The 22,745-nt window shown below is 38.5% G+C and overlaps 1 protein-coding gene across 3 annotated transcripts in view; it reads left to right on the top strand.

Moving 5' to 3' along the window:
• Positions 1 to 22,745, top strand: part of ERICH1 (glutamate rich 1) — an 82,362-nt gene that overhangs the window by 57,948 nt on the left and 1,669 nt on the right. For 2 of the 3 annotated variants that reach the window (XM_086744576.1, XM_086744573.1), the window contains 3 exons: positions 4,916 to 5,293; positions 7,697 to 7,891; positions 12,537 to 13,109. In XM_086744576.1, coding sequence (XP_086600702.1) covers positions 4,916 to 5,293; positions 7,697 to 7,891; positions 12,537 to 12,610 — 647 coding nt within the window. In that variant the 3' untranslated portion in view covers positions 12,611 to 13,109. Of the gene's footprint in view, positions 1 to 4,915; positions 5,294 to 7,696; positions 7,892 to 12,536; positions 13,110 to 22,745 lie in introns of those variants that run through there. The other variant, XM_086744574.1, reaches the window with a different exon arrangement.

Raw genomic sequence — 22,745 nt, 5'->3', positions numbered from 1 at the left:
AAGCTGTAGCTGCAGTTGGTCTATAGTTAGTCTGGTCCAAAAGCTGATATTCCTGTCAGCATTGCTTAAGTGTGTATTCAACACCTTACTGGGATAGCTTGTGTAGTATATATTCCATGCATTTGTTACAATTATGCTGCTTTGACATAAACCTCTTCAGTCAGTGGGAAAAATTATCGTAACCAAGTCTGTATTTATTGAAATTTTATCAGCGTCCCTGCTGGTTGAAGTGTAGAAACTCAGTCAAAAGTGAGGGGTTTTTTAATAAAACAGTGGATTTTGTTAATTACTAAAAATCAGTGTGATGAGCAGACTCATATTAAGAAGCACCTTCCTCCATACTGTTAATTTTTGTAAAAGAGACTAATTCTTCTTAGTTGTTGCAAGCATCTGGTCCAAATTCATTGTCTACATTTCCTTTGTAGTTAATGGAAGGGGAGAGAGAGATATGAAGACTTTCAGGGTGCGTTTCCATCCCAGCTGGTTTAGGATGAGGAGGTAAATTGCTTTCTGAAGATTCTAGCCTCTCCGTTTATCAGAGGGAGCATAAGTCTAAATATGCACCAGGTTTTCTTTTCAGACAGCTAAAGTTGTGGGAGGTGAATCCCACTGAACATTTCATTTTTTAAGATCATTGTGTGGGCTGTGACCTAAACATTATGGTTTATATTTCTTGTACAACTCTTATTTATATTTTAGCATAGTTGTTACAATCAGGTAGCCTTGCTGGCTGTATAAACAACCAGTTCTTAAATCCTACTAAATTCTTGGCTCCTATGTCTACCACACATGTGAATTCAATAAGCTAAATATACCATTTGTAAAACAAGTATTTACTTTCTTCTATTTGCTTGTGAAACTGCTCAGATTAATTAGATGTCACCTTGTTCTTGCATGAGGAGGCAGAAACAGAGCACATTTTATTGCTGTCTTTCAAGTCAAATCATACAAATCTTTTTGGAGTTTTGTTTCTCTCGTAACTTCTGTGAGAGTCCTTCTCTTGTCTGCCAAAGTCTTACTGTACTGGGATTATGCTAAGAAACATAGTGTTACAAGCTTGAAGACTGCAACAGATTTCTATAATAGCTTTGGAATATTTTTCCTGTTATTTTCTGTTCTGGTTTTGTTAGTGAGGGGGGCTAAGGTGGTAGCTTCTGTAGGAAACTGCTAGAAGTTGCTCCCCTTTGTTTAGTGGACTCGGCCGGGCCTAGGGCAGACCCGCTGCTGGCCAAGGCCGAGCCAATTGGTAGCAGAATGTCCTGTGATAACGCCTCTGCGATAACATATTTAAGTAGGGGAAAACAGGGAGGAAAAAAAAAGGGGAAGAAGATGTGAAGCAGCTGAGCGGGGGGCAGAGAGGGGGAGGCGCGAGCCTCGTGGGCCTTGCAGGCCCCACCCTCTGGCCTCCCGCCAGGCAGCCGACTGGGCCCAACTCGGCCCGGCCTGGCTGCAAGAAGTGGAGAGGAGATGAGAAGTGAATAAGATGTAAAAAGGATCCTGAGAGGCGTCTGCCAGCCTGTTGTGAGGAATGGCTGCAGACACCAAGGTCAGTGAAGAAGGAGGGGGAGGAGTAACGCGGCTCCTGGCCAAGATTCCCCTGCAGCTCGTGGTGACGACCATGGTGGAGCAGGTTGTCCCCCTGCAGCCCATGGAGGTCCACGGAGGGTCAGAGATCCACCTGCAGCCCGTGGAGGACCCCACGCCGGAGCAGGTGGAGGCCTGAAGGAGGCTGTGGCCCATGGAGGGCCCGCTGGGACAGCTGTTCTGGAGGGACTGCACCCCATGGAAGAGAGGACCCACGCCGGAGCAGTTTCACGAAGGACTGTGGCCCGTGGGAGGGACCCCACGCTGGAGCAGAGGAGGAATGTGAGGAGTTCTTCCCCCGACGATGATACAGCGGCGTAGAACATTGCGTGATGAACTGACTGCGACCCCCATTCCCTCTTCCCCCCTGTGCCGCTCAGGAGGAGAGGTAGTAGAGATCATGTTAAGCCCGGGAAGAGGGAGGGGTGGATGGAGGTTATCTTGTTCCCTGTCTCATTCTCCTGCTAATTTTAGAAATAAATGAATAGTTTTCCCCAAGTCGAGTCTGTTTTGCCTGTGACGGTAACTTTAAGGATTTCTCCCTGTCCTTATCTCAAACCTTGAGCCGTTTTTCTTATATCATCTCCTCCTATTCTCTCGGAGGGTGGGGGGAGCGAGAGAGAGACTGCGTAGTCTGGTCCCAATCGGGCCTGAACTACGACATTTTCTATCTTCTTTCTTATGTATGCAAACAAGTTGATTGCTGTTTTGATCATTGATATGCACTGAGCGAATGTTTTCATTGAGCTTTCCATACCGATGCACAGGTCTGGCTTTTGTTTTGCGTTTTCCACGTTGGTAACAGTTCACTGAAAGCCTAGCACTGAGTTGTTCAAAATGATCCCTTTTGTGTGCATTGCTTTGCGTTTGTCAGCATCTAATTTCATCTGTTCCTGATGTGCATCACTAGTAGTTCCCACACATTAAGCAGTAGATACTGAAAAGGTATTAAAGTATGGGGCAAAGAATGACAAAAACTGCTAGCAGACTGGCAGTTTAACTCCTGAAGAGAACTAGTTTGTTTTGTTTTCTGTGTTGGAGATACCTCAGCACAGTTCTGGTTTCCTTTCAATCAGATATTTATTTATCAGATATTTATATCAGATATTTAATATCATACACGTGGGAGGACTAATTCATTCTGCCTTTTCACATCTTCACCCTGGTGTCTTCAGACCTTCTACTGTCCCGAGCTACCAAGGATAAGCAAACCTTTGGATTTGACTCAAAACATCAATTATCTTATACCCTGTTCTGCCTTCCACACCATTTTTTTTAAGTGGCTTCAGACCAATTGAGGGTGCTTGGCTGCACAACACACTGTAGTGCTGCTGAGAGTAATTCTTGGATGCTTAAAGAGTGTGCTGGGCCACTTTGCTGATGAGCACAGATTAGAGTAGCTTTATTAGCAAACACTATGGTTCAGGTTAACAGAGGGCTGAGAAATTTTGTGGAACAATATATCTATGTTTACAGTGAAATTCACCTATTATAACACAAATACTCCCATGAAAATCCAAATTAGATCTTAAGATGGAACATTGATGTTTTGTTTACAGCATCTTTCACCATTCATATCTGCCTTCAGTTCTGATATTTTATTCCTACAGGACGACACAGACGTTATTTTTCCCACATCCCATATGTCCAAATCATGTATAAAGATATTTAGCTCAAATACCATGTGTGCAAAAACATTCCACACTGTGGGTATGAGGTGATGTTTGGTGTGTCTTTAACATGCTGTGGTGTTCAATTACAATACAGCAAATTTATTTTTATGCCGCCTTCTTCATAGAAAGTATGGAAAATTGCTTTGCAGTGAGTCATCTGTCAGCTAAAGAACGAAAAGTCTTGTAGTGATATTTAAAGAGAGAAAGTGGCTCAGAGCTGACAGAGTTCAAGACAGAAAAAGAAACAGAAATTAAAGAGAGAGCCTCCAACCATGGAGAAAATAGAGGCAAAGACTGGTAGGGGGAGAAGTGATGAAAAAACCAAAAAGCCGAGAATGTCAGAGGCCATTCAAGAGAATATGCAGATCATTCAGAAACAAGCGTTGGGCTTCACATGTCTCTACTGCATTATACTAGGGTTAGCCAAGCAAAGATTCTTTCACTGTAGGGGATGGTAAAAAAACAGGTAAATAAAAGAGTGCCATAAAACCAGATAAATGAGAGCACTGGGCTCAGTGCACTGTGAGGAGTTTAGAAACATGCAGGTAGAGGTTGAGGGACAGATAAACGGCTTCACTTTCTAGAGCAAGACATTAGAAGAACACTGGTATTCTTCACTCCATGATGTTTAAACGTGTGAGGATTTTGTTATACCACAGAAGAGGGAATTTCACTTAATTAGACAGGAATTATTATAAGCGTGAATATGGGCTTTGGCAGCAGTGCAATCAAAAGGGAAGATGGGTTCTGGCAGTCTTCCCTTGGTAGTGCCAGGAGGGCTTACACTCAGAAGTTAGCTGGTGGGAGAGGCAGTCAGTTCAGGGTCAAAGATGACTTTAGAACTCTGACTTAGTGTACAGGGATAAGATCTGACTAAAGAAGCATGAAAGCTGTCTTGGAGAGCAATCGGGACTTCTGTCCCTTGACATTTGAGCCTTTTGAAGAATTAGCTAGTAAGGAAATTAAAATGTAGCAAGGGAATGACAGAACCAAGACAAGCTGTTAAAGAGATCGGAGATTGCTTGTCAAGGTCACTGATGCCTTGCATGCTTTCCCTGTAAAGTTGATGTCCACAGCTGAGCTAGCAGTAAGATATCCCAGAGGAGGAGGATGTTCAAGGAAGAGAAAGTAGAAGAATCATAAACAGATGCCTGATGTTTTTAAGGCACAGAGCTATCATGGAGGGATGTCAACAATATAAGCACTATTGTCTTTTGTTGTGAATTACATGCATTCTTCTTGCATTCTTGGTCAAATCTACCAACTGGTGGTGTGTGGCTCTTGGAGGAGCTCTCTTATGTCGTGTCCCCCAACATACCCAAACTGGATTTTGCCCTGGTGATTCTTCTGACCTCATTATCTCTATAGAATTATGTTATCTGCCTTAAGAAAGTAAATGTGATATAAAGTATGTAACACAAAGGAGAGTACAGTCTTTACTGAAAGCAGAAGGGAAGAGAACTTGTCTTCATACTCAATGCATTCAGAAAAGTTAGCTTTGACATTGTAGTACTGAAAGGCATTCTCAGCATAAAAGTAAGATTAGAGCCACTCAGACATCCCAGAATATGAAGGGAGTAATATTTCATTGTATGCGGTTCCAAAATGCTTATTACAGATCTTCTTATTTACACCTATCGTGTCTCTTGAATCTGCAGAGGAAGAATGTCAAGAACAAACCAAGAGAAAGCGCATTCGAAGGAAGAAACAAAGGAACAGTTTGCAAAACTCCAGTAATTTACATGGAGAACAAACAGAATCTGGAATGCAAGAGACTCTCGTTCAAGATAATTTACAGCTGCAGCAGATAGACAGTCCCAAAATAAGCAAAAACAAAAAGAGGAAAATGAAAAAGAAGCGACAGAAAGAAAAAATGAGAGCAGCTGGCTTGGTAACAAGAACTACTGGTGTGGATTTTACGTATCAGCCTGTCAAAAACAACAAAGAAGCAGCAGCAGGTTTAAAAGACATAGATGAAAAGGCAGATAGCATTCTGGACTTCCTGCAGGCAACACAACAAATTTATTTTGCTGACAGTATGTACCACTCTTTCTCCTTTCTTTTCATGAATATTACCATGTAGGGGAAGATAGATGTGTACTTACTGTAGAACTCAGTAAGACATGCTGTATTAGTATGTACTTAGTATTTGTCCCATTTTCTGGTGTGTACATGAATATGTAAGAATCCACATCAATATAAAAAGCTGTGGTCTTACTCTCTTTCTTTCTCTGTATTTGAAAATATGTATAATATTCCTTGCTCTTTTTTAAAACTTTCCAGTGCACTTGGGGTAAATGTACTGGTTAAAATGGACCAACTTCTTCTTTCCTCTGCAAGCAAATATCCAGAAGGATTACTGACTTTCAGAGAGCTCCAAATGAGGACGATAATTGCTATCCTAAACTACTTTCATCTTTCTATCTCTGAACCAACCTACTTTTCAGAAAGTTCTCCTTTCCAGGAGATTTAATTGTAATATATAAGGAAATCTAGATAGTGTCCAAAAGAAAAGGGGAAGATGCTGTTGGCACTGAGCAAGTGTATTGGCATAAAGCACTTGTGAACAAGATGAATGTGAACTGATGCTCAGTGCACATTCCATAGCACTTTAAAAAGGATTGCATGGATGTTATCCCGAATGGCCTATGGAATGTTCATCTGGCCACTAAAATCAGAGAAATTCCTACTGTGTGTTTCTTCCATTGCCTGCCTGAAGAGCTACTTCTATGGTGCTTATGTCATAAATGCCTTTCAGAGATAACAAAGTTTTAATGGTAAGTATAGTAATTATGTGTACATACACCAGATTATGTTGGTATCATCTAGAATTAAATATGTTTTCTTGAGGGCAAGCTGGTGTGTTCTTTAGTTGCTCAGCTCAGAACGTAGCTTTAAAATGGTAACTGTCTTGTAAAAATGGAAAAAAGCAATGAAAATATTTTCAAAGTGCATGGCCTTGACTGTCTTTGTGGAGTTGAATGAGGAATATTAAACAACGTAGCTACCTGTATGAGTCCATTTTAAGTCAGAGCTGTCAGCTCCTAGTCCCATAAAATTCATCTTTGGCTATAGAATTACTTTTAAAACCGTGTTAAGATGCCAACAGGGATTTCATGTTAATTTTTTTTTCAAGATCTACACGTAGAATTTTCTTTGCTTACTGTTAAAATATTTCTGCTGTGCCAGGTCTTCATACTAAGCCTAGCATTCGAAATCTGTCCTGCCTTCTGGCTGATGTATTTCTATCACCGAAAATAAGAATTTTACTACTTCAGTGTGTGGATAAGAAAGCTAAACTATGTGCATTTGCTATAGTGTATATCCAGAGTAACTGAGCAAGATTGTAAAGTCAGTTAACAGTTCTGCTGTTAATACACAACCCAGAACAGAAACCTGGTCAGTTATCCACACCTGCGTTGCATGTTGAATTTTAAGAAAAAGTATTGAGCTTCCAGCTTTCCTGGAAGTCAAGTTCAGGTTTTAGCAGTGGTTGACAGACTGACCGACCCTGCTGTCAAACAGATCGGAGCGTTGAACCAGTGAGGACACTGGAATCCACAGGGAGAAGTTCTCGGGTAAAAGTTAGTTCAGTTCAGTTCAGATATCACATCCATAAATTGGAGTGTGACTAACTTTCTCGTTAGGCAAATCCCAGTTTATATATAGATCTGACATTATGCTGTTTGCCTTTTATAGTTGAGTGACTTTAACACTCTCCTATTTTTTTTTTAGGTAAAATTGGAAGCCATTGCTTTTAGCAGCATTTTCAAATGGTCACATTGGGTTATACTGCTTGTAGTTATGTCAGAAAGCTGAATCAGGAAAAATCTGTTCTTCTCAGTTGGCTTGCTGGTAAAAACAAAAGAATTAAAGGGAGTGGTTAAAGGGACAGACTATACTTTGTTACTGGAATGGAAGAATGAATTTATGCTTTATGTAGAAGCAATGTATGTCTTTCTCTGCTGTCTTGTATGCTGTAATATCCGCTTTTAAAATAAAAGTATAAAAGTACAGTAACAAGATCACTGGATGCCTCCAGAAGTGCTTTGCAGTACTTCCACAGAATTGTTCCGTATCTCCACATGTGTGTGCATTTTTATCATACACAGTGTGTAGGAAACCAAACCACAGTGCTTTGGCCACAGTACAGTTTCTTCATCACACCTTCTTCATGTGCTGATCTCGAAAATTTAGAATCCTCTTGCATTCCTGTCACTATAAATCCTATTGTCCTTTTTTAATTTGATACTTTCCCCTCTTAACATTGTTTTAATATTTAACAAAAAATGGGAAGAGCAAGCTGCTCTTTGGTGAGTAATATTTGATTTTAAGTTGTACTAAAAAGGAAGATGCTGTCTTAGAAAAGAAGGTGTAAGTAGGAAAATTCTCTGTGCTCACTGGATTTTTTTAATGTGGTTTTGCAATTGTTTTTCCAGATAAATCACAACACACGGATTCTACTGTAAATTCAGCAGCTACCCAAGAGCTTTTACAGAATCTTGAATCTCGCACCATCTCGTCCTCAGATGTGACACTTCTGCATCAGCTGAAATCCCTTGTATTGCTACAGGATATTGAGCGATTGAAGGATGTTTTGAAACAATTCCAAGAACAATCTATGATGCTTCCTGGTAGGTACCGTTCACTCATGTTCATTCACTGGTGTTCTATTTTGTGTGGATTAAAACTCAGATTTGTCACAGGTTTTGTTTATTAGGAAGCTGTAAATAATTATATAGTGATAAGTATATGCTTATGCAAGATTTGAAAGCGTAATTCCCACTGAAAATACGGTGATTTTCCCTGTTTCTCGTTTGGTTACAATCAATACAGAAACTTTTCATACTTTGCAGCAGCCTTAGAATACAAGATGATCCGGGTTTTTAAAATTATATTTTTAAAATCTTGACTGTTTTAAGATTTAATCATATTTAAAGTGTATTTTTAATACATTCTCTTTGTAGACTTTTAAAATCACAGGAATTAACATGATTACCTTGGAGATTTCACTCATCCAGTTAAGGATTAATTTTACATGCATAAAAATCAATAAAGCCCATTTTTTCATTTCTTCTTGGTCACCTACATGACTTTTTTAACACATAGATTTTGCATGCCAAAGTTTGATTTACAGCTTTGTTTCTGTTTAAATGTAGGTGTCTGCTTTAAGTTTGTAAAAAATACTGTCGCTTATGTAAAAACATAAAATCACTCTTTGTAATAAATTATATTATAAAGTCATTCATAAAAAGAAAAATTACTCTATTACTAAATCTTTTCATCCCTAAGGCACAAGTCTGATTTCACTCATGGTCCTTTTGTTTTCTATTATAACCTCAATAATTTTAGTAGAATTTTTTCTTGGACAGTTAATAATTCCTCAAGTGAATGTGGGATCAGCATGTAGTCGACGGAAGGTATAATAGTTCGTTTTCCAAGTAGTCTTCATTTAAACAGTCATTGTTATTTGCCATTTGTATTTTTGTTGCAGTATCAACCAAATCTACAAGATGTGCTGAATTTTCTTGCTTCCCAAAGAATTTAATCAGAGTTGAGAGTGATTGCTATGTCACAAGAGAATCTCAACCATTTTAGATAGTGCTCTTAGTCTTTTGAAGAGTAACAGCTGAGCTGGTGGTAGTGTGGTAACAGTAAATAAGATCATAGCCATCAGAGGCTTAGAAATAACACTCAAAGAAGAGACTGTTGCTTGTAACATCATTAAATAATTTACAGCATGATAGTGGCTAAAGATCCCAGTCAAGACTGGAGCGTACTGCATGCTGTGCATTTAAAAAAACACAAAAAAGAGAGAATTACTGCCTGTAGAGTTCATAGCTGATGCGTTTTGAAAAAAGACACTCTTACAGAGGTACATATGTATTCTTTAAAGCATACATATGGAGTATGACAGCCCTGAAGGTTCTGATAGATCTGAAATATCCACATACACATGGAACAACATCCTTCTGTGCCTTCAATAATTAATTTCAAGCCTAGATTCTATGATCATAATTGTAATCAAATAGTCTCAGTGAATGTAATACACATTTGCAAGCTAAGTAGGACTCAGCAGAAGTAGTGGCAATGGTATTGGCCCTTTATTAAATGACCTAATTCAGCTTCTGTTGATTAAATCAAAGTTGAACTGTTGAAGTGACCACATTCAGGAGACTCCTTACAGGCCATATCTAAATTCAGCTCAGTACAGTAGGAATTCTGTTGAGTTTTTTCGCCTTGAGGCAAGCAGCTCTGTTTACTTTGATATAGCAGTAATGTCAAACTGAAGAAAGAATGGACAACAGAAGCAAATTAGAAACAAATCCGTGCAACTACCCTAATTTTGTGATGTATATGTCACTTGAAAAAACAGAAAACAATTTTCTGAGTGATTTTTAAAATTCGTTTATGTTTCTGCTGATGCAGCATGAAGTTGTTTACTCTTCCGGCTGATTTTTTTTCCTAGTAAGTGTTGTCACTGCAGGTTCAATTCTGATCTTATTCCAAGTTCACAGTGGTGTAACCATAGTAGTTGATTTGATATTCATGAGGTACAACAACAAAAGAAAGTGGAAAATATATAGTTATAAATTATTAAAGGATAACTAAACAACCAGTTAGATAGTAATTTGCCTCAGCAGAGTTTAACAGTACTTTCTATTTGTAATTCAGGAATTTCAGTGAATGAGAATATAGTGCTCTGAAATTTTTACTGGAATTAGGCTTTTAATTATACTTTTTTTCTTACTCTTATCTCAAAAATATATCATCTTGCCCAGTTTTTTAAATTTTAGATTTCATTCCCAATGAACAGGTGATAGAAGTTAAGAGTTATTACAAAAACTTGTTACTTCAGCAAATTCAAGTTCTTGTTATAGGAATGTAGGTTACAGCTGTTTATGAAGATAAAAATGTACAGTACATCATAGTAATCTCATTTTTTTTACCAGTTTGTCTGATTATCTTGCCTTTTTTTCTGGTTTGTTTATTTTTACTGGGGCATGCTGTCCTGGAAGAAAAGGTCATTCCTTATGAACATGGTGAAAATAAAACAATTTTTCTTAATTTTAGCAAGGTGTATTTAAAAAAAAAAACAAACCACCCTATTTTTAGTTCAAGAAGCCGTATGTTAACCCCTTTTCCCATGATTATGATTCTACTTAAGATTCCAGCATCAAAGGAATTGTAATGGGTGCTATGTTTTGTTCAGTTTTGTCTTTAATTGAAGGAAGGAGAGAGTAGGAAAAAAATGAGAAGTGATCCATCTCTTTCATATACGTACACACTCTCCATTGGTAGACTTTACAAAGTAATCATACCGTTATGTATCTTCCGTTCCCTCATACATATATGTTGTGGTTTAGTCTAATTTTCCACTGGGCCTACCAAGTCCCACTTGGCAAGTTTATGCCTACTGATGATAAATTTGGTCTTCTGAGTAACATTTTACAGACTCTTTAGAGTAAAGCTATGGACTGCCCATGGTATGCAGACCACAAATTGAAAATCACTGGTTCAAGGCCATGTTTTGGTATTTCCTTCACACCTCTTAGCATATTATTCAGATTGGGAATCATGGTTCAACCAAAAGGAGAAAGGAACAATGAAGAAAAAGGTTTCTGATTTATCTTAAGCTCTTAGATCCCAATATTTGCAGTCATATCAAAGAAAAGTCTAACAAGGTTGGTGGTAGGGTCTGAAAAATTTTTCAGGAAGAGGAAACTGCCAAGGAAATTGAAACAGAAAAATTGTCAACATTAAGGTATTCTCTTTAACCCTTCATTTAAATGAGAAAACATATTTGAACAAGAAAATCTCTATGGTAAGAGATACTGCTTGTTCTGTCTAGTTGTCATCCTCCATCAAGTTACCCTGTATTTTGTGCTTCAAGTTACTCCATCAGGTTATCTTTGACCTTGTACTTCAGCAATCGTACAAAGTTGAGGTTGGTCAAGAGGTTTTGTTTGAACATGGCTATTTAAAGTGTCATTGTTCTCAGGCTGCAAAAAAAGAGCAAAATGTCCTATTACTATTTAATTTATTTGGTAGTCTTTAACAAAAAGTACTTACCTGTACCTAAAGTCTCCTAGAAATGCATGGAAGAGAATGTTTAGAAGTCAAATAGATGTGTATTTGTCATGATGGAGGCTGGGCTGATCTCTCAGAAAGGCAGTGGCCGTTTGCAGTAGGAAGCCAGACACCTTCATGATCCTGCACAGTGCAGCGGGCAAAGGAAAAGAGCTGTGACTGGAAGTAATGTTCCATTTGCTGGTTGGAAACTGTAGCTTTTGAAATGAGGGCTACTTAATTCTCATTTCACATCAATTATTTAAGCATAGGTGATCGCCTAATTAAAAAAGTCTTTATCTCCTAATTTATGAACTCGTTCAGTTTCTACTCACCAACTTCATTCCATTATCTATTAACATTTTCCCTTTGTTGGTTAGTATCAAGTCTCAAATATACTCTTCCCTTGTTGCCTAGGAAATGATCACTCACAGAAGAGCTAGAAGCTTCTTTTAACTGCCTTTTTTTTGGAGACTTGTCCTTTATATATGTCTCCATTGCTGGGGGTGAGTGGGCTACATTTTGCAAACCAGAAGTAATACAGTTACTGTGTGCCAACAATGGACAGACTGGATACACAGAGGCCCTAAAATTATTTAACTTTTTTTTTTTTTGAATGAACATTAAAAGAAAAGGAAATGAAATGTGAAAGCTATATTAGCATAACATTATAGAATCATGTCTAAATGTGATATTATGTGATAAGTACTGTAGAAAGCCCTGTCATTAAAAATTAATAAAGTCACATAGATAATCTCTGAATTAAGACAGAAGCCATGGCATTTTGAGACTTTAATGCAACTGTCTGTACAAGACAACTCATTGTCAACTGGGGCTTCCAGGTGCTACTGTAAATTAAATTACTCTCCAGACAGAAAGGAGTGGAGAAGATTGCACTCTTTTAGCATTACCCATATGATCATGTCATTTCAATCTCCTTTTTTTTTTTTAATTATTGAATCATAACAAATGGGACATTGCAAAATCCAGAAACAACATTGTTTCTCGTACAAATAACTAACCTCCTAGAAGAAAATGCACCTGTTTATCTTGAAATTCATATGTATCAATCTTCAAGCTCCAATATCTGCATTGGTTTTACAGAAATGCTAATATTGAATGCAAACAGATGTTCACACAAGTGTTTTTCTTTAATGTTCAGAAATGTTGTAGAGTTATTTCAGGAGGAATGTGTTTTCTTTCTTTCAGATCATACCAAGATAGTCACGTCTCTGTTTCACTACTGGATTACAGATATCCTTCCTGTGAAGAACAGGAAATAAAGCCTTGCCTGTGTCTGTATGTGCAGGGTTAAAATTTAATGTACAAACTCTTAACCAAGTAGCAATTGTTCAGCAAGAGCAGTGTCAATACACATTCTACACCTTCAGGTAACTTAATTCTTTTTCTGTGTTACAAACTCCAGAAGAAGATAAACAGGGTATAACTACATGTGATTTTTGGGTTTGGTTGGTTAAGAGTATGTGTGTGCTGTGTGGCCTGAGTGCTCAGCTGGATTAGTATGTACATTTCACTTTAGAGTGAGGGATTTATCTGTAATGATAAAGTCTGTATCAAGTGTTTTATTTAAGAAGTATAGAGGGGTTTTTTGTTTATAAATTGATTGTTCCTTTCTGGAAATTTTATTTCTTGACTTTTCTTGTTTATCTGATATATCTGTTTACCTGAAAAACAGAGATATATTTTTATATTTAAATCTAAGCAACAGTACGTCTGAGGAATGTATTTTTGCTGAATAAACTGCTAAATTATGGAAACAGATACATTTCTGTGTGTGGGTCATGAAGGTACTGTTCAGATTTATGCCAAAATTTGGATGACATTTTCAGAACTGTTCCGTGGCCCAGCCTGTTACAATCTCATGGGCTTCACTGAATGCAGAATTATGGGACTGGGTTCTCTCGCTGATTACTGTAGTCTTTCTGCAACTGAATTTGTCCATGTGCAGATGATGCAGTAATAGTATCTATAGTTGTAACATGTTTTGGACTCCTGAAGAAAAAAATGCTTCATGAGAGGCTCTTCTCTCAGATGAGTCATTCACCTGATAGGTGATACAGAGCAAACCATTTCTCATATCTGAGTGTGTTAGCTTCCTCATCAGTTAAGTAGGATAGGGGCAACATATTTATCTCCTCCAGTACGTGCTTGGAGATATGTTACTGATGAGACTATGTAAACATTGTGTGGGTTTTTTTCTTTGGGTTTTTTTTAATGATATTGCCCGATACATCCTATTGCAAGGCATTGTTTTTAATGATGCTCAAAAAAGTGTAATAAAAATACAATCATACCTCTTTCTTGTTAATTAAAAAACTTAAAAGGGTTTCAGTAACATGCCAAAGGAGTACAGGTGCAGAAAACACGGTCTCATGGCTAACACATCAGCACTGAACTGTAGCTGTGGCTTTTCACTGAGCTTCTGTGTGCCTCAGTCCCACATCTGGAGAATGAAGAAAGTATTACTTGAATGTGAAGCACCTAGATACTCTGTTGAGTGATCCCATGGGAAATTAATCACTTCATCCTCAGATTAAGGTTTGAATGTCATGCAGTAAATGAGGCCTAGGAACTGCTCAAAAAAAGATACACAGCAGCTCGTTAGGTAAGCATCATCTGTCCTAGACACTGAATATGAAAAAATAAATGAGATCAGGTAATTAAAGACAGTATTTTGAAAAACAAGGACAAACCTGGTCAAAGTAGGACCATGCAAACAGCTGTAGTGTCTGCATTTCCTGATACTCAGGTGACTCTGCTGAGGGATGTTACATGGCTGCCACATTGAGTGGACCCCAGGGCCTGAGGATTCCTCCTCCTTGTCCTCTGGATCCCAGGCTGGTGCACCTGGAGACTTGGATTACTGCAGCTTTCATGTTTCCAGGTTCAGCTGGTAAGTGAGGCTTAGCACATCTCTCAGGGATGTGTGCGTGCATCCCCCCAGCACAAGTGTGTGCACATGACACTCCTGTTTGACTGCAGAAGCTGGCACTGCCTTTAACAACACCCATGAGCGACCCTGCCAGGACTTACAGAACACAAGTACAGTAGTCTTCTCTGACTGATTGAAATTGAAGTTTATGAGTTAAAACACACGTTTCACTTCCTAGATTCGCAAGCATACCTCCATTCGTAGATCCCTCAAACACCAGCACAGACCTTGAGCCTCTCTTGTATCCCTGCCTGGATCCCAGCCCTCTTACCAGCTCTGCAGATCTCCTGCTCAGCAGCTCGTCCTGCCTGACACACACTACCACAAGTTCACACGCTCATATCGCAAGCACTCACACACTCACCTCACAGCTTTGTTTATTGCTTTAATTTCCCTTCTTTATTATTTCTATTTCAGAATGGAAATTCTCATATTAAAGTGATTTTTTAAATTGCACTGAGTTTTAAATAGCTGCATACAGAGGAGCAGATTTGAGTATCTTTGCCAAACAGAAATACTTTGTACTGTCAGTAGTCTAATCTCAGAATGTGAGTAAACTTTGCTTTCATTGGGTTATAATGGGGAAAAGATTGCTTTCAGTCTCTCTATTTTCCTTTTGCTTTAACCACTGTAAGAGCCTTATATTCTGTGCAGAAATCAGCTGGTTCTAACAAAGCAAGCCTGGCAACAGTTTCAGAGCGTAGCTAGAGCCAGTCATATCTGATGTCTTTGTAAATGACCTGCAATAGGAGCTGAATCTTATGCTTCTCAAACCTGCCACTATTGCACTGACAGGGATTGTAAAGAGTAGAGGATAAAGTAAAAATCTGAGATGTTGGAGAGTTTAGAAAATGGGACCAAATTCAAGCAGATGAATTGTAGATTGTCATTGTAGATAAATGCAATCGCTTAAGAGTATATTGTTTCTGAAACAAAAGTGCCAAACAACGGTGTGCTGAACTGCAACGTGCATACGAACACTTACAAGCAATACACAAAAGGATAGAGCAGGAAGATCTAGTTTAAAAGCAAAAGAAATGGACATTACTCTTCCTATAATAACATCAATTCAGCAATGTACTAAAAATGGCAGGCGGGAGGGATTGTTTGGTTCTATGTTTAACATCCTATTTCACTCAAAAATATTTCATACACCAGAATTTTAATATCTGGTCACTCTTCTGTTCTTCTCTAAAGGAAATGGTGCTGAATCTCCCTACACCTTTTATGGTTTATTTGAGCAGTGGTATAACCGACATGTCTGGATATGAAAACTGAAAATTTTAAATTAATATCCACCAGTGAACACAGCGTGTTTTACATTTCACTATACATGGCAATGAAACATAGCAATGAAACATTTATCACTTTGGATTTTCATGCTAAACTCATAAATAGCAAAGGAGATAGCCTTGAATTTTTGCTTCTTCCACATTGTTCAGTCTAATGAATGTGCAGTATCATGTGGAATTTCCGAGGCATGGAAGAGTTTTTTTAGTGGACTTTACATCAGAGAACTTCAGACTGAACTGCACACACACTATTATCAGCATATTACAAACTTCTGTGAAGACAGAACTTAAAAATTTTCTTTTTAAAACCTACATGGACTCCAGCAGTAGGAAGAATTTAAGGATCAACTAGAAAGTAGCCTGCATGTGGCTTCAAGAGATAACTTTCTAGTTGCACGTGTTTTATTCTCAGAATTGCTTGTAAGACCTTAATTCTTCTCTTTTGTGGATATGTAATGTGGAAATCAGTCTCTAATGTTACAGATTTTTACTGCTTCATAAGTGGTGCAATATTTTATATAGTACTTCACAATCATGTAGAGCCATAAATTCCTAAATGTGTTTTCTATGACAGCTGGCTTTTCTCCCCTGTGCCAGTGCAGAGGGGTGCTTGCTACTCAGCAGACTGAATCTCTGAAATGGCATCTGGGGAAAAAAAAAAGGCTTAAAAAAAAAAGACAAGGAAGGAAAAAATGATGAGTGGCAGTATGAAGGCAGAAAACTGTTAAGCTGTCTTTGACCGAAGCAAACATATTTCACCCAGTGATATCTGGTGTATCATAAAACCAGTCCAGAGACAGAGTGGGAAGTGGTGTGTCTTATACTTGTACAGTATGCTACACAGTAAGTATAATAACAACAGGTGATAGTGAAAAAAAACAGCAAACTAAGATTGGAAAAATGCATTGTATTTAATATTTAGACCAAGCTCAGGTTATAGCTATGTAGATTTTGGGATTAATTGCTTCAGCCCTAGATTGCACCTAAGGAGAGCTGCATTGCACATGTTTATGCAGCTACTTTAGCTTCACTGTTAACTACTTTATCCTCTGCATTGCACCTAAGTAAATTTTGTTGAATAGGATAATTATAATGTCTGAATATTTCACATTTCTTAATATATGTTTTTCTTAGATGAAAAAAAATGTATATTTTTAAGCTGCTAGATATATGCTGAATTAAGCCATGGGGGTAAAACACTACTTGAGTATAAAGAAAAAGCAGAAATTTACAAATGCTGCGTGTTTCCTACCTCTAGAGATCTAGGAGAAAACTAGATATTATATGATTATTTCAAAACTGTGTATATGCACCACAATCACTCAAGGGCAAAATGTGTGGCTTTAATAAAGACATTCTCCAATTTGAGTGTTTAACTTCATGCAATTAATATTCTGGAGTCATTTTAATGAACTGTATACATTTATAAAATATGTGAGCAAGCTGTAGTTCTCTTTAACGTTATTACTGCAATGCTATGTCCTGTTTGGGATACATAATGCAAAAAAAAAAAAAAGTGTTATCTAAGATTGATGAGGACTAAACAAAAATAGAGAAGGAATGAATCCGTGGTTCAAGAGAAGGCTCTGGGGAGACCTTATAGTGGTCTTTCAGTACCTAAAGGGGGCTTGTAAGAAAGATGAGGAGAAAATCTTTAGCAGGGCCTGTTGTGATAGGGCAAGAGGCAATGATTTTAAAATACAGGGAGGTAGATTCAGACTGGATATAAGAAAAAAAAAATTCTGATGAGGGTGTTGAAACACTGCAACAGCTTGCCCAGAGCAATGGTAGATGCCCCATCCCTGGAAACATTCAAGGCCAGGTTGGATGGCTCTGAGCAACCTGATCTAGTTGGAGGTATCCCTGCTTCTTGCAGGGGGGTTGGACTAGATGACCTTCGAAGGTCCCTTCCAACCGAAACCATTCTGTGATTCTAACTCTAGGCTGCTATAGGTTGCATCAACTAGAAGCTGCTTTTCTTCACTTTCAAGATCTTTGCTAATCTTCCTAGTCCCTCAGACAGTGCACAGATGGTTCCTCCATCCTCTCAGCCTCTGGTTCTAGCTTCCATCACCCGTTTGCTACATTTTCAGAGTTGTGCTTTTTCCCACAGTGCCCTCCAAAGCTCTCTACAGAGCAGTCTTTCTATTACCTTCCTTTCCTTCTTTAAAACTCTCCTTTGCCATGATGCTGCCCAAAAGCTTATCAACAGCTAGGTCAGTAGTGTGGAAAGACAACTGTGTACTGTGCTGACTAATGTTGCCTTATTGTATCTGTGTACTCCCACATCAATCTGCCTATTTTCTCATCTGTTTTGTCATTTCTCAAACTAGTAGCAATTTGATACAGGGTTTTGCCTACTGCACAGCACCCGGCACAGCAAATTTCTATTATGTCTGAGGTGCCTGTGTGTTAGGAGCATGTAATGGACTAAATTACAATTAAGAATATGCTACAGCATGAAAGCAAGTCTGCTGATAGTTAAAACTGGCATAATAATTGTATATTGCATACATGATCAGCCTAGTAAAAGAGAGACTCTTTGGAGGCAATGTTCATCTGCAGCTTGGAAAGGGGCGCTTGGAGGCGTGCAGTGTGGGATTCGCGTCTCCTGACTTCACATGTCTGCAGTGTAGATGTTTCCATCTGAGCTGCCGTTCCTAAAGAACTTTATAATCACTGGGATGAAATAGGTGCTTGTACAGCCTAATATAACTGATTGCTTCTAGACATCTGTTTTAGAGTAAGAACAAATTCTTCTACAAATAGAAGAACTTACGATTTTATGTTGACTGTTTCAGGAACATAAACGAGTTGGTTGGATGGAAACATCTGCATTGCAGGCATCTGGCTCTTGCTGAAAAAAAAAAACATTCACTCCATCTGAGAAAGGGACAGGAATGTACATGTAGTTTGACCAAAACATCACCTATTCCTGGTGCTGGTCTTGCAGTGGCAAGCTCCTTCAACTTGCGCAGGACTGTGACCTCCCCTCCTCCTTGCTGCTTTCATATCTTGTGTTGGGAAGCCATTGCCTGGGAGTGGTAAACAGGAGAAGGAAAAGAGTAAAGAGCTGCGTACAGCTGTGCTTGGAACTCATCCAGCACAAGCTGAGGAGCAGCTTCGCCTGCACTTCCTCTTGTTCCCCTCATGCAATCATGCACAAAGTGGCCTCTGCCGCTTCCCAGGCAGGCTCAGTAAAAGATTGCCATGTGATTTATTCCTTCTCCCAGTAACAATAATGAAGTGGAAGTGCATATAAACGCACAGAGAAGGAGTAACTATTACTGGGAATATCAAACTGATTACCCATTACATGTGTTCTAGAGAGTGAATCAATAGCAAATATATTTTTTTCAGAATCACAGGAGTAATCACTGAACTTTGTAGACGTGATGATAGCTGTTTGATCTCTATCTGGCATGTTGGAGCTTAAAATGAAGGTCATATTCAAATCTGTTTGGAATTCAAGGAAAGGATCTTAGCTTATTACCATTACTGTAGTGTTGGATTCTGTTTACATTGGTAAACAGTTTAAAACACTTGACATGTTATTCAATTAAATCTGTGATTTCTAACTGACAGACCAAAGTGCATTGGTTTTCCCAACCACATTAAGCTAAGTACGTGGCACAGTGTTTCATTAGCTTGACTGCTTAACCCTTTCACATTAATTCAATTACCCAGTATAAAATTAATGTGTAAAATATTAAATAACTCTAAGTTTCTAAATTTGAAGGTGTTGCAAGAATATATTAATCTTGATCGTTTCTGACATCCATTTATGACTGGATGATTTACAGTCTGCTACAGATCACATTCTTATCCAGATAGCAAAAGTCACTCAAAGTTTTTTCTCTGCACTCACTCAGTAAACGGATAGATTCATAGAGGGCAGGACTAAAAAGGACATGAGATTATTTTCTCTGACCCCATCTAGATCCCTGGTCATAAATTTTCATTTTACTTCAAGGTGAAGGCCAGTAACTTGAATCTGACAAAAGCACAATTTGTGGATTTTGCTAAAGCAAGTCTTCTGCATAGACAGGCAAGCTTGATTTAAAGACATAAAGAAATGAAGACTTAGCCACTTCTCTGGTCATTTATTCCAGTACTCAGTCACTCTCACTGTTAGAAACATGGGCCTTATTTTAAATTAGAATTTGTCTAGATTTAATTTTCAGCCATTAGTTCTTGGTAGGCTTTTCTTTGCTAGGTTAAGTAATTCCTCACTAGCCACTATTTTCTGTCTGTGAAAGTTTTTGGACACTATAATCAAGCTACAATGCAATGTCCTTTTTGCTACCCTAAACATTATTTCTTTAAATTATTTGCTTTAAGGCGTTTTCTACAGCCTTCAGGTTGTTTTTGTGGCTCTCCTATACGTTCTGTCCATTTTTTTCCACCATCTAGAGAACAAGTGCGCTGGAACTGCAAATAAAACTTCATTTAAAATCTCAGCAGTGCCAGCTTTCCTACTCACTGCTCCATTGTTTGTGGGTCCACTTTTTGCCATAGCATTGTATAGGGAGTACATGTTGAATTATTTGTCACAGTAGACAAGTACTCTTGAAATTTCTTGCTTTCCAGGATTTAGTCCCTGGTTCCATACTTCTTGTTCTTAAATGTCTGACTTTTTGTTTAGCCATGTTAACATTAATTTTCTTTGACTATGTCTAGATTGGTAAATGATGGATTGTTTTGTGTGCCTGTACTGCTTTCATTAATATCAACTATCTGCTAATCTTGGTGTCATCTGCAAATTTTACCAGCGATGATTATATGTTTACTTACAGATCATAAATAAAAGTGCTGAACGGTGTCGAGTACCAGTACTAATCTTTATGGGATTCAAAGAGAAATAACATCATTCAGTCACAATTCTCAATGTATACCTTCTTTTTGAAAACAGAAAAATGACATAATCTACTGGATTTATAATGTTTTTATCATGTACTTTATTGTGTGATATGCTTTTTTGTTTTGATCAGAAAGTCATGTGGCACTAGGTAGCTTCACAGGAGTCTAAATAGCACAAGGTGTAATGGTTGTCAGCTGCTGTCAACAAGTATTTCTTCAGTTTTCTACAAGAATAAGCTTTAATTTTTTTTAGATAAGGATAAAAGTCCAAACTAAGGATACTGTACAAAAAAAAACTGTAGAATTGAGATTTAGAGTATGTTTAAGGAGAAGCAGAATAATTGAAAAGTATTCCAAGTAAATAGCCTTACAGTTTTTTCTTCTTTGTTGCTCTGCGGGGAATTATTTGCATTAGTTAAGAATGATTGTTGTGAAAGATTCCTTATTTTTAAACATCAAAGGAAAATTCATATTTCTTTCTTTTCCTGCAAGATGTGATCTATAATTTTAGTTATGAAGGTGTCTAGTGCGTGCATTATCTGTTGTGTTGCATTTCTTCCTGCTGGTAATTAAAGAAAGATCCTTGCAATAAGTTCATTAACTACTGATGAACAAAAAACATTTGAGACTTAGAAGTTTGCTTAGGAAGTTACATTCACAGCTTTATAGTGGGATATGCAAATTTGCAATTTTTTACAGAAGCAGTTCTCTGAGCAGCTTTCCAGGCCACAGCACAGACATGTTAGCTGTCAGTATCAGCATTAACTATCTAAACTTTTTCTGAACTTATAGCTGTTGTTGGAGACCAGTGTGCCTTAGATATTCATCCAATTTCAGCTTAGTCTCCCAACTTCTGCTGCTCATGGAGTGCCAAGTTGCAGTTGGTGTCATGACTCAAAGTGCAGGCAGTGTTAACATTTTCTGTTGGAGCTGGAAATGGCAGCGAGAAGTCCCGGTTACTCTCTGCCCAGAGCCGTCACGGTCTGGAAGAAAGGAGGAGCAGATTCTCAGGAGGATCCTTGTATGAGACAGAACCACCAGTGGGATTCCCACTTCATTGCAGTGGTTCATCACCCTCATGGTTCCGTTTAGTCAAGGCTATGTCACAGTCTGGCCCCAAAGGTGCACAATGGAAAAACAAAGGAGTAATAACAGCATAGCAGCGCAGTAACCAGCAAAGGCACAGTAGGACCAGTTAGTACAGGAGCTAAACATGAAAGGAAAAGAATTTTAAAACAACTTGCAGCTGGAAGTACCATTCCTGCACCAGCTGCAGGAGCCTGCAGTTCAAAGGCGGAATAGAAACCTGAAGTGTTTTGTACCAGAAATTACAAGAGAAAAAGAGCCAAGGATAAGAGCTATTCAGAGCAATAGACTTGAGGAAAGTCTAATTGCCCGTGCAGAAACTGATCTGTGGCTTGTATAAACCCCTCACATACAAACAGCATAGAGCCTCCAGCTCCCAGGTTCTGGCCCTGTGCTAACACAGAACATGCCTTGGAGGATTCCAAAAGATTCCTTAACTCTCCCCTACACTGGAAGCTGTAGGGAAAAAAAAAAACAATATTTCTATCAAAATGGCCTGGCAGCATCCTTCCTTTCAGTCTGATTCCCTTATGCATAAGCAAACCATCAAAGTTGAACATCAAGCCAAAAACGTTTCAGGTGTCCTTGTCAGGGTACCTGAGACACAAAGACTTAGCTGACTGTTGTGTTTCTAGAAGTCCCATACCCATCCACTTTCTCCATAATTTGCAAGGCCTTGCTCTGTTTCACAGAGTGGAAAGGAGTCTCAAACTCCCTTGCAGGTACCATAGGATGAGAATCTGACCATGATCCTGGGAAGCAGCTGGCAACAGTCACTTACTGAGGTGATGTGAACAGGAGGGAAGGAGAGATGGGGCTATGGAGCGTAGCTTTTCCCTTGCAGGTTATGATGGTGATTTGCAGACCTGTTCTGCTCTGTGCTCAACAACAGTCTCGTGGATAACCTGAGGCTTGAACTTTCAAATGAGAGTGGTGGGAAACTTCAGAGGTAGAAGTCAAAAGGATGAGATGGCATTGAGCAAGTATTTCTAAGAGGATAATTAGTCTTTTCAATAATAACTAAGGGTCCTCTCTATGAACCTTGATGCAGCTCCAGTTTTCCGGCTGATCTGAATTATAGGAATTACTGGTATCCAGAAATCATAAATGCTTTGTACAGCAGTCTCTTGCATGGTACTTTTTTTTGGAGCCATCCAAAGAAGTCTGAAAAGAACTCTATAATACTACAAAAACCATAAAACTATCTGTTAGAAGTCCAAACTAGGC

This window comes from Chlamydotis macqueenii, chromosome 3, assembly GCF_036417535.1.
Source record: "Chlamydotis macqueenii isolate bChlMac1 chromosome 3, bChlMac1.mat, whole genome shotgun sequence".
Classification (NCBI taxonomy): domain Eukaryota; kingdom Metazoa; phylum Chordata; class Aves; order Otidiformes; family Otididae; genus Chlamydotis; species Chlamydotis macqueenii.
Note: the sequence above shows the minus strand (reverse complement) of the source record. Positions and strands in the feature narration are given on the sequence as shown.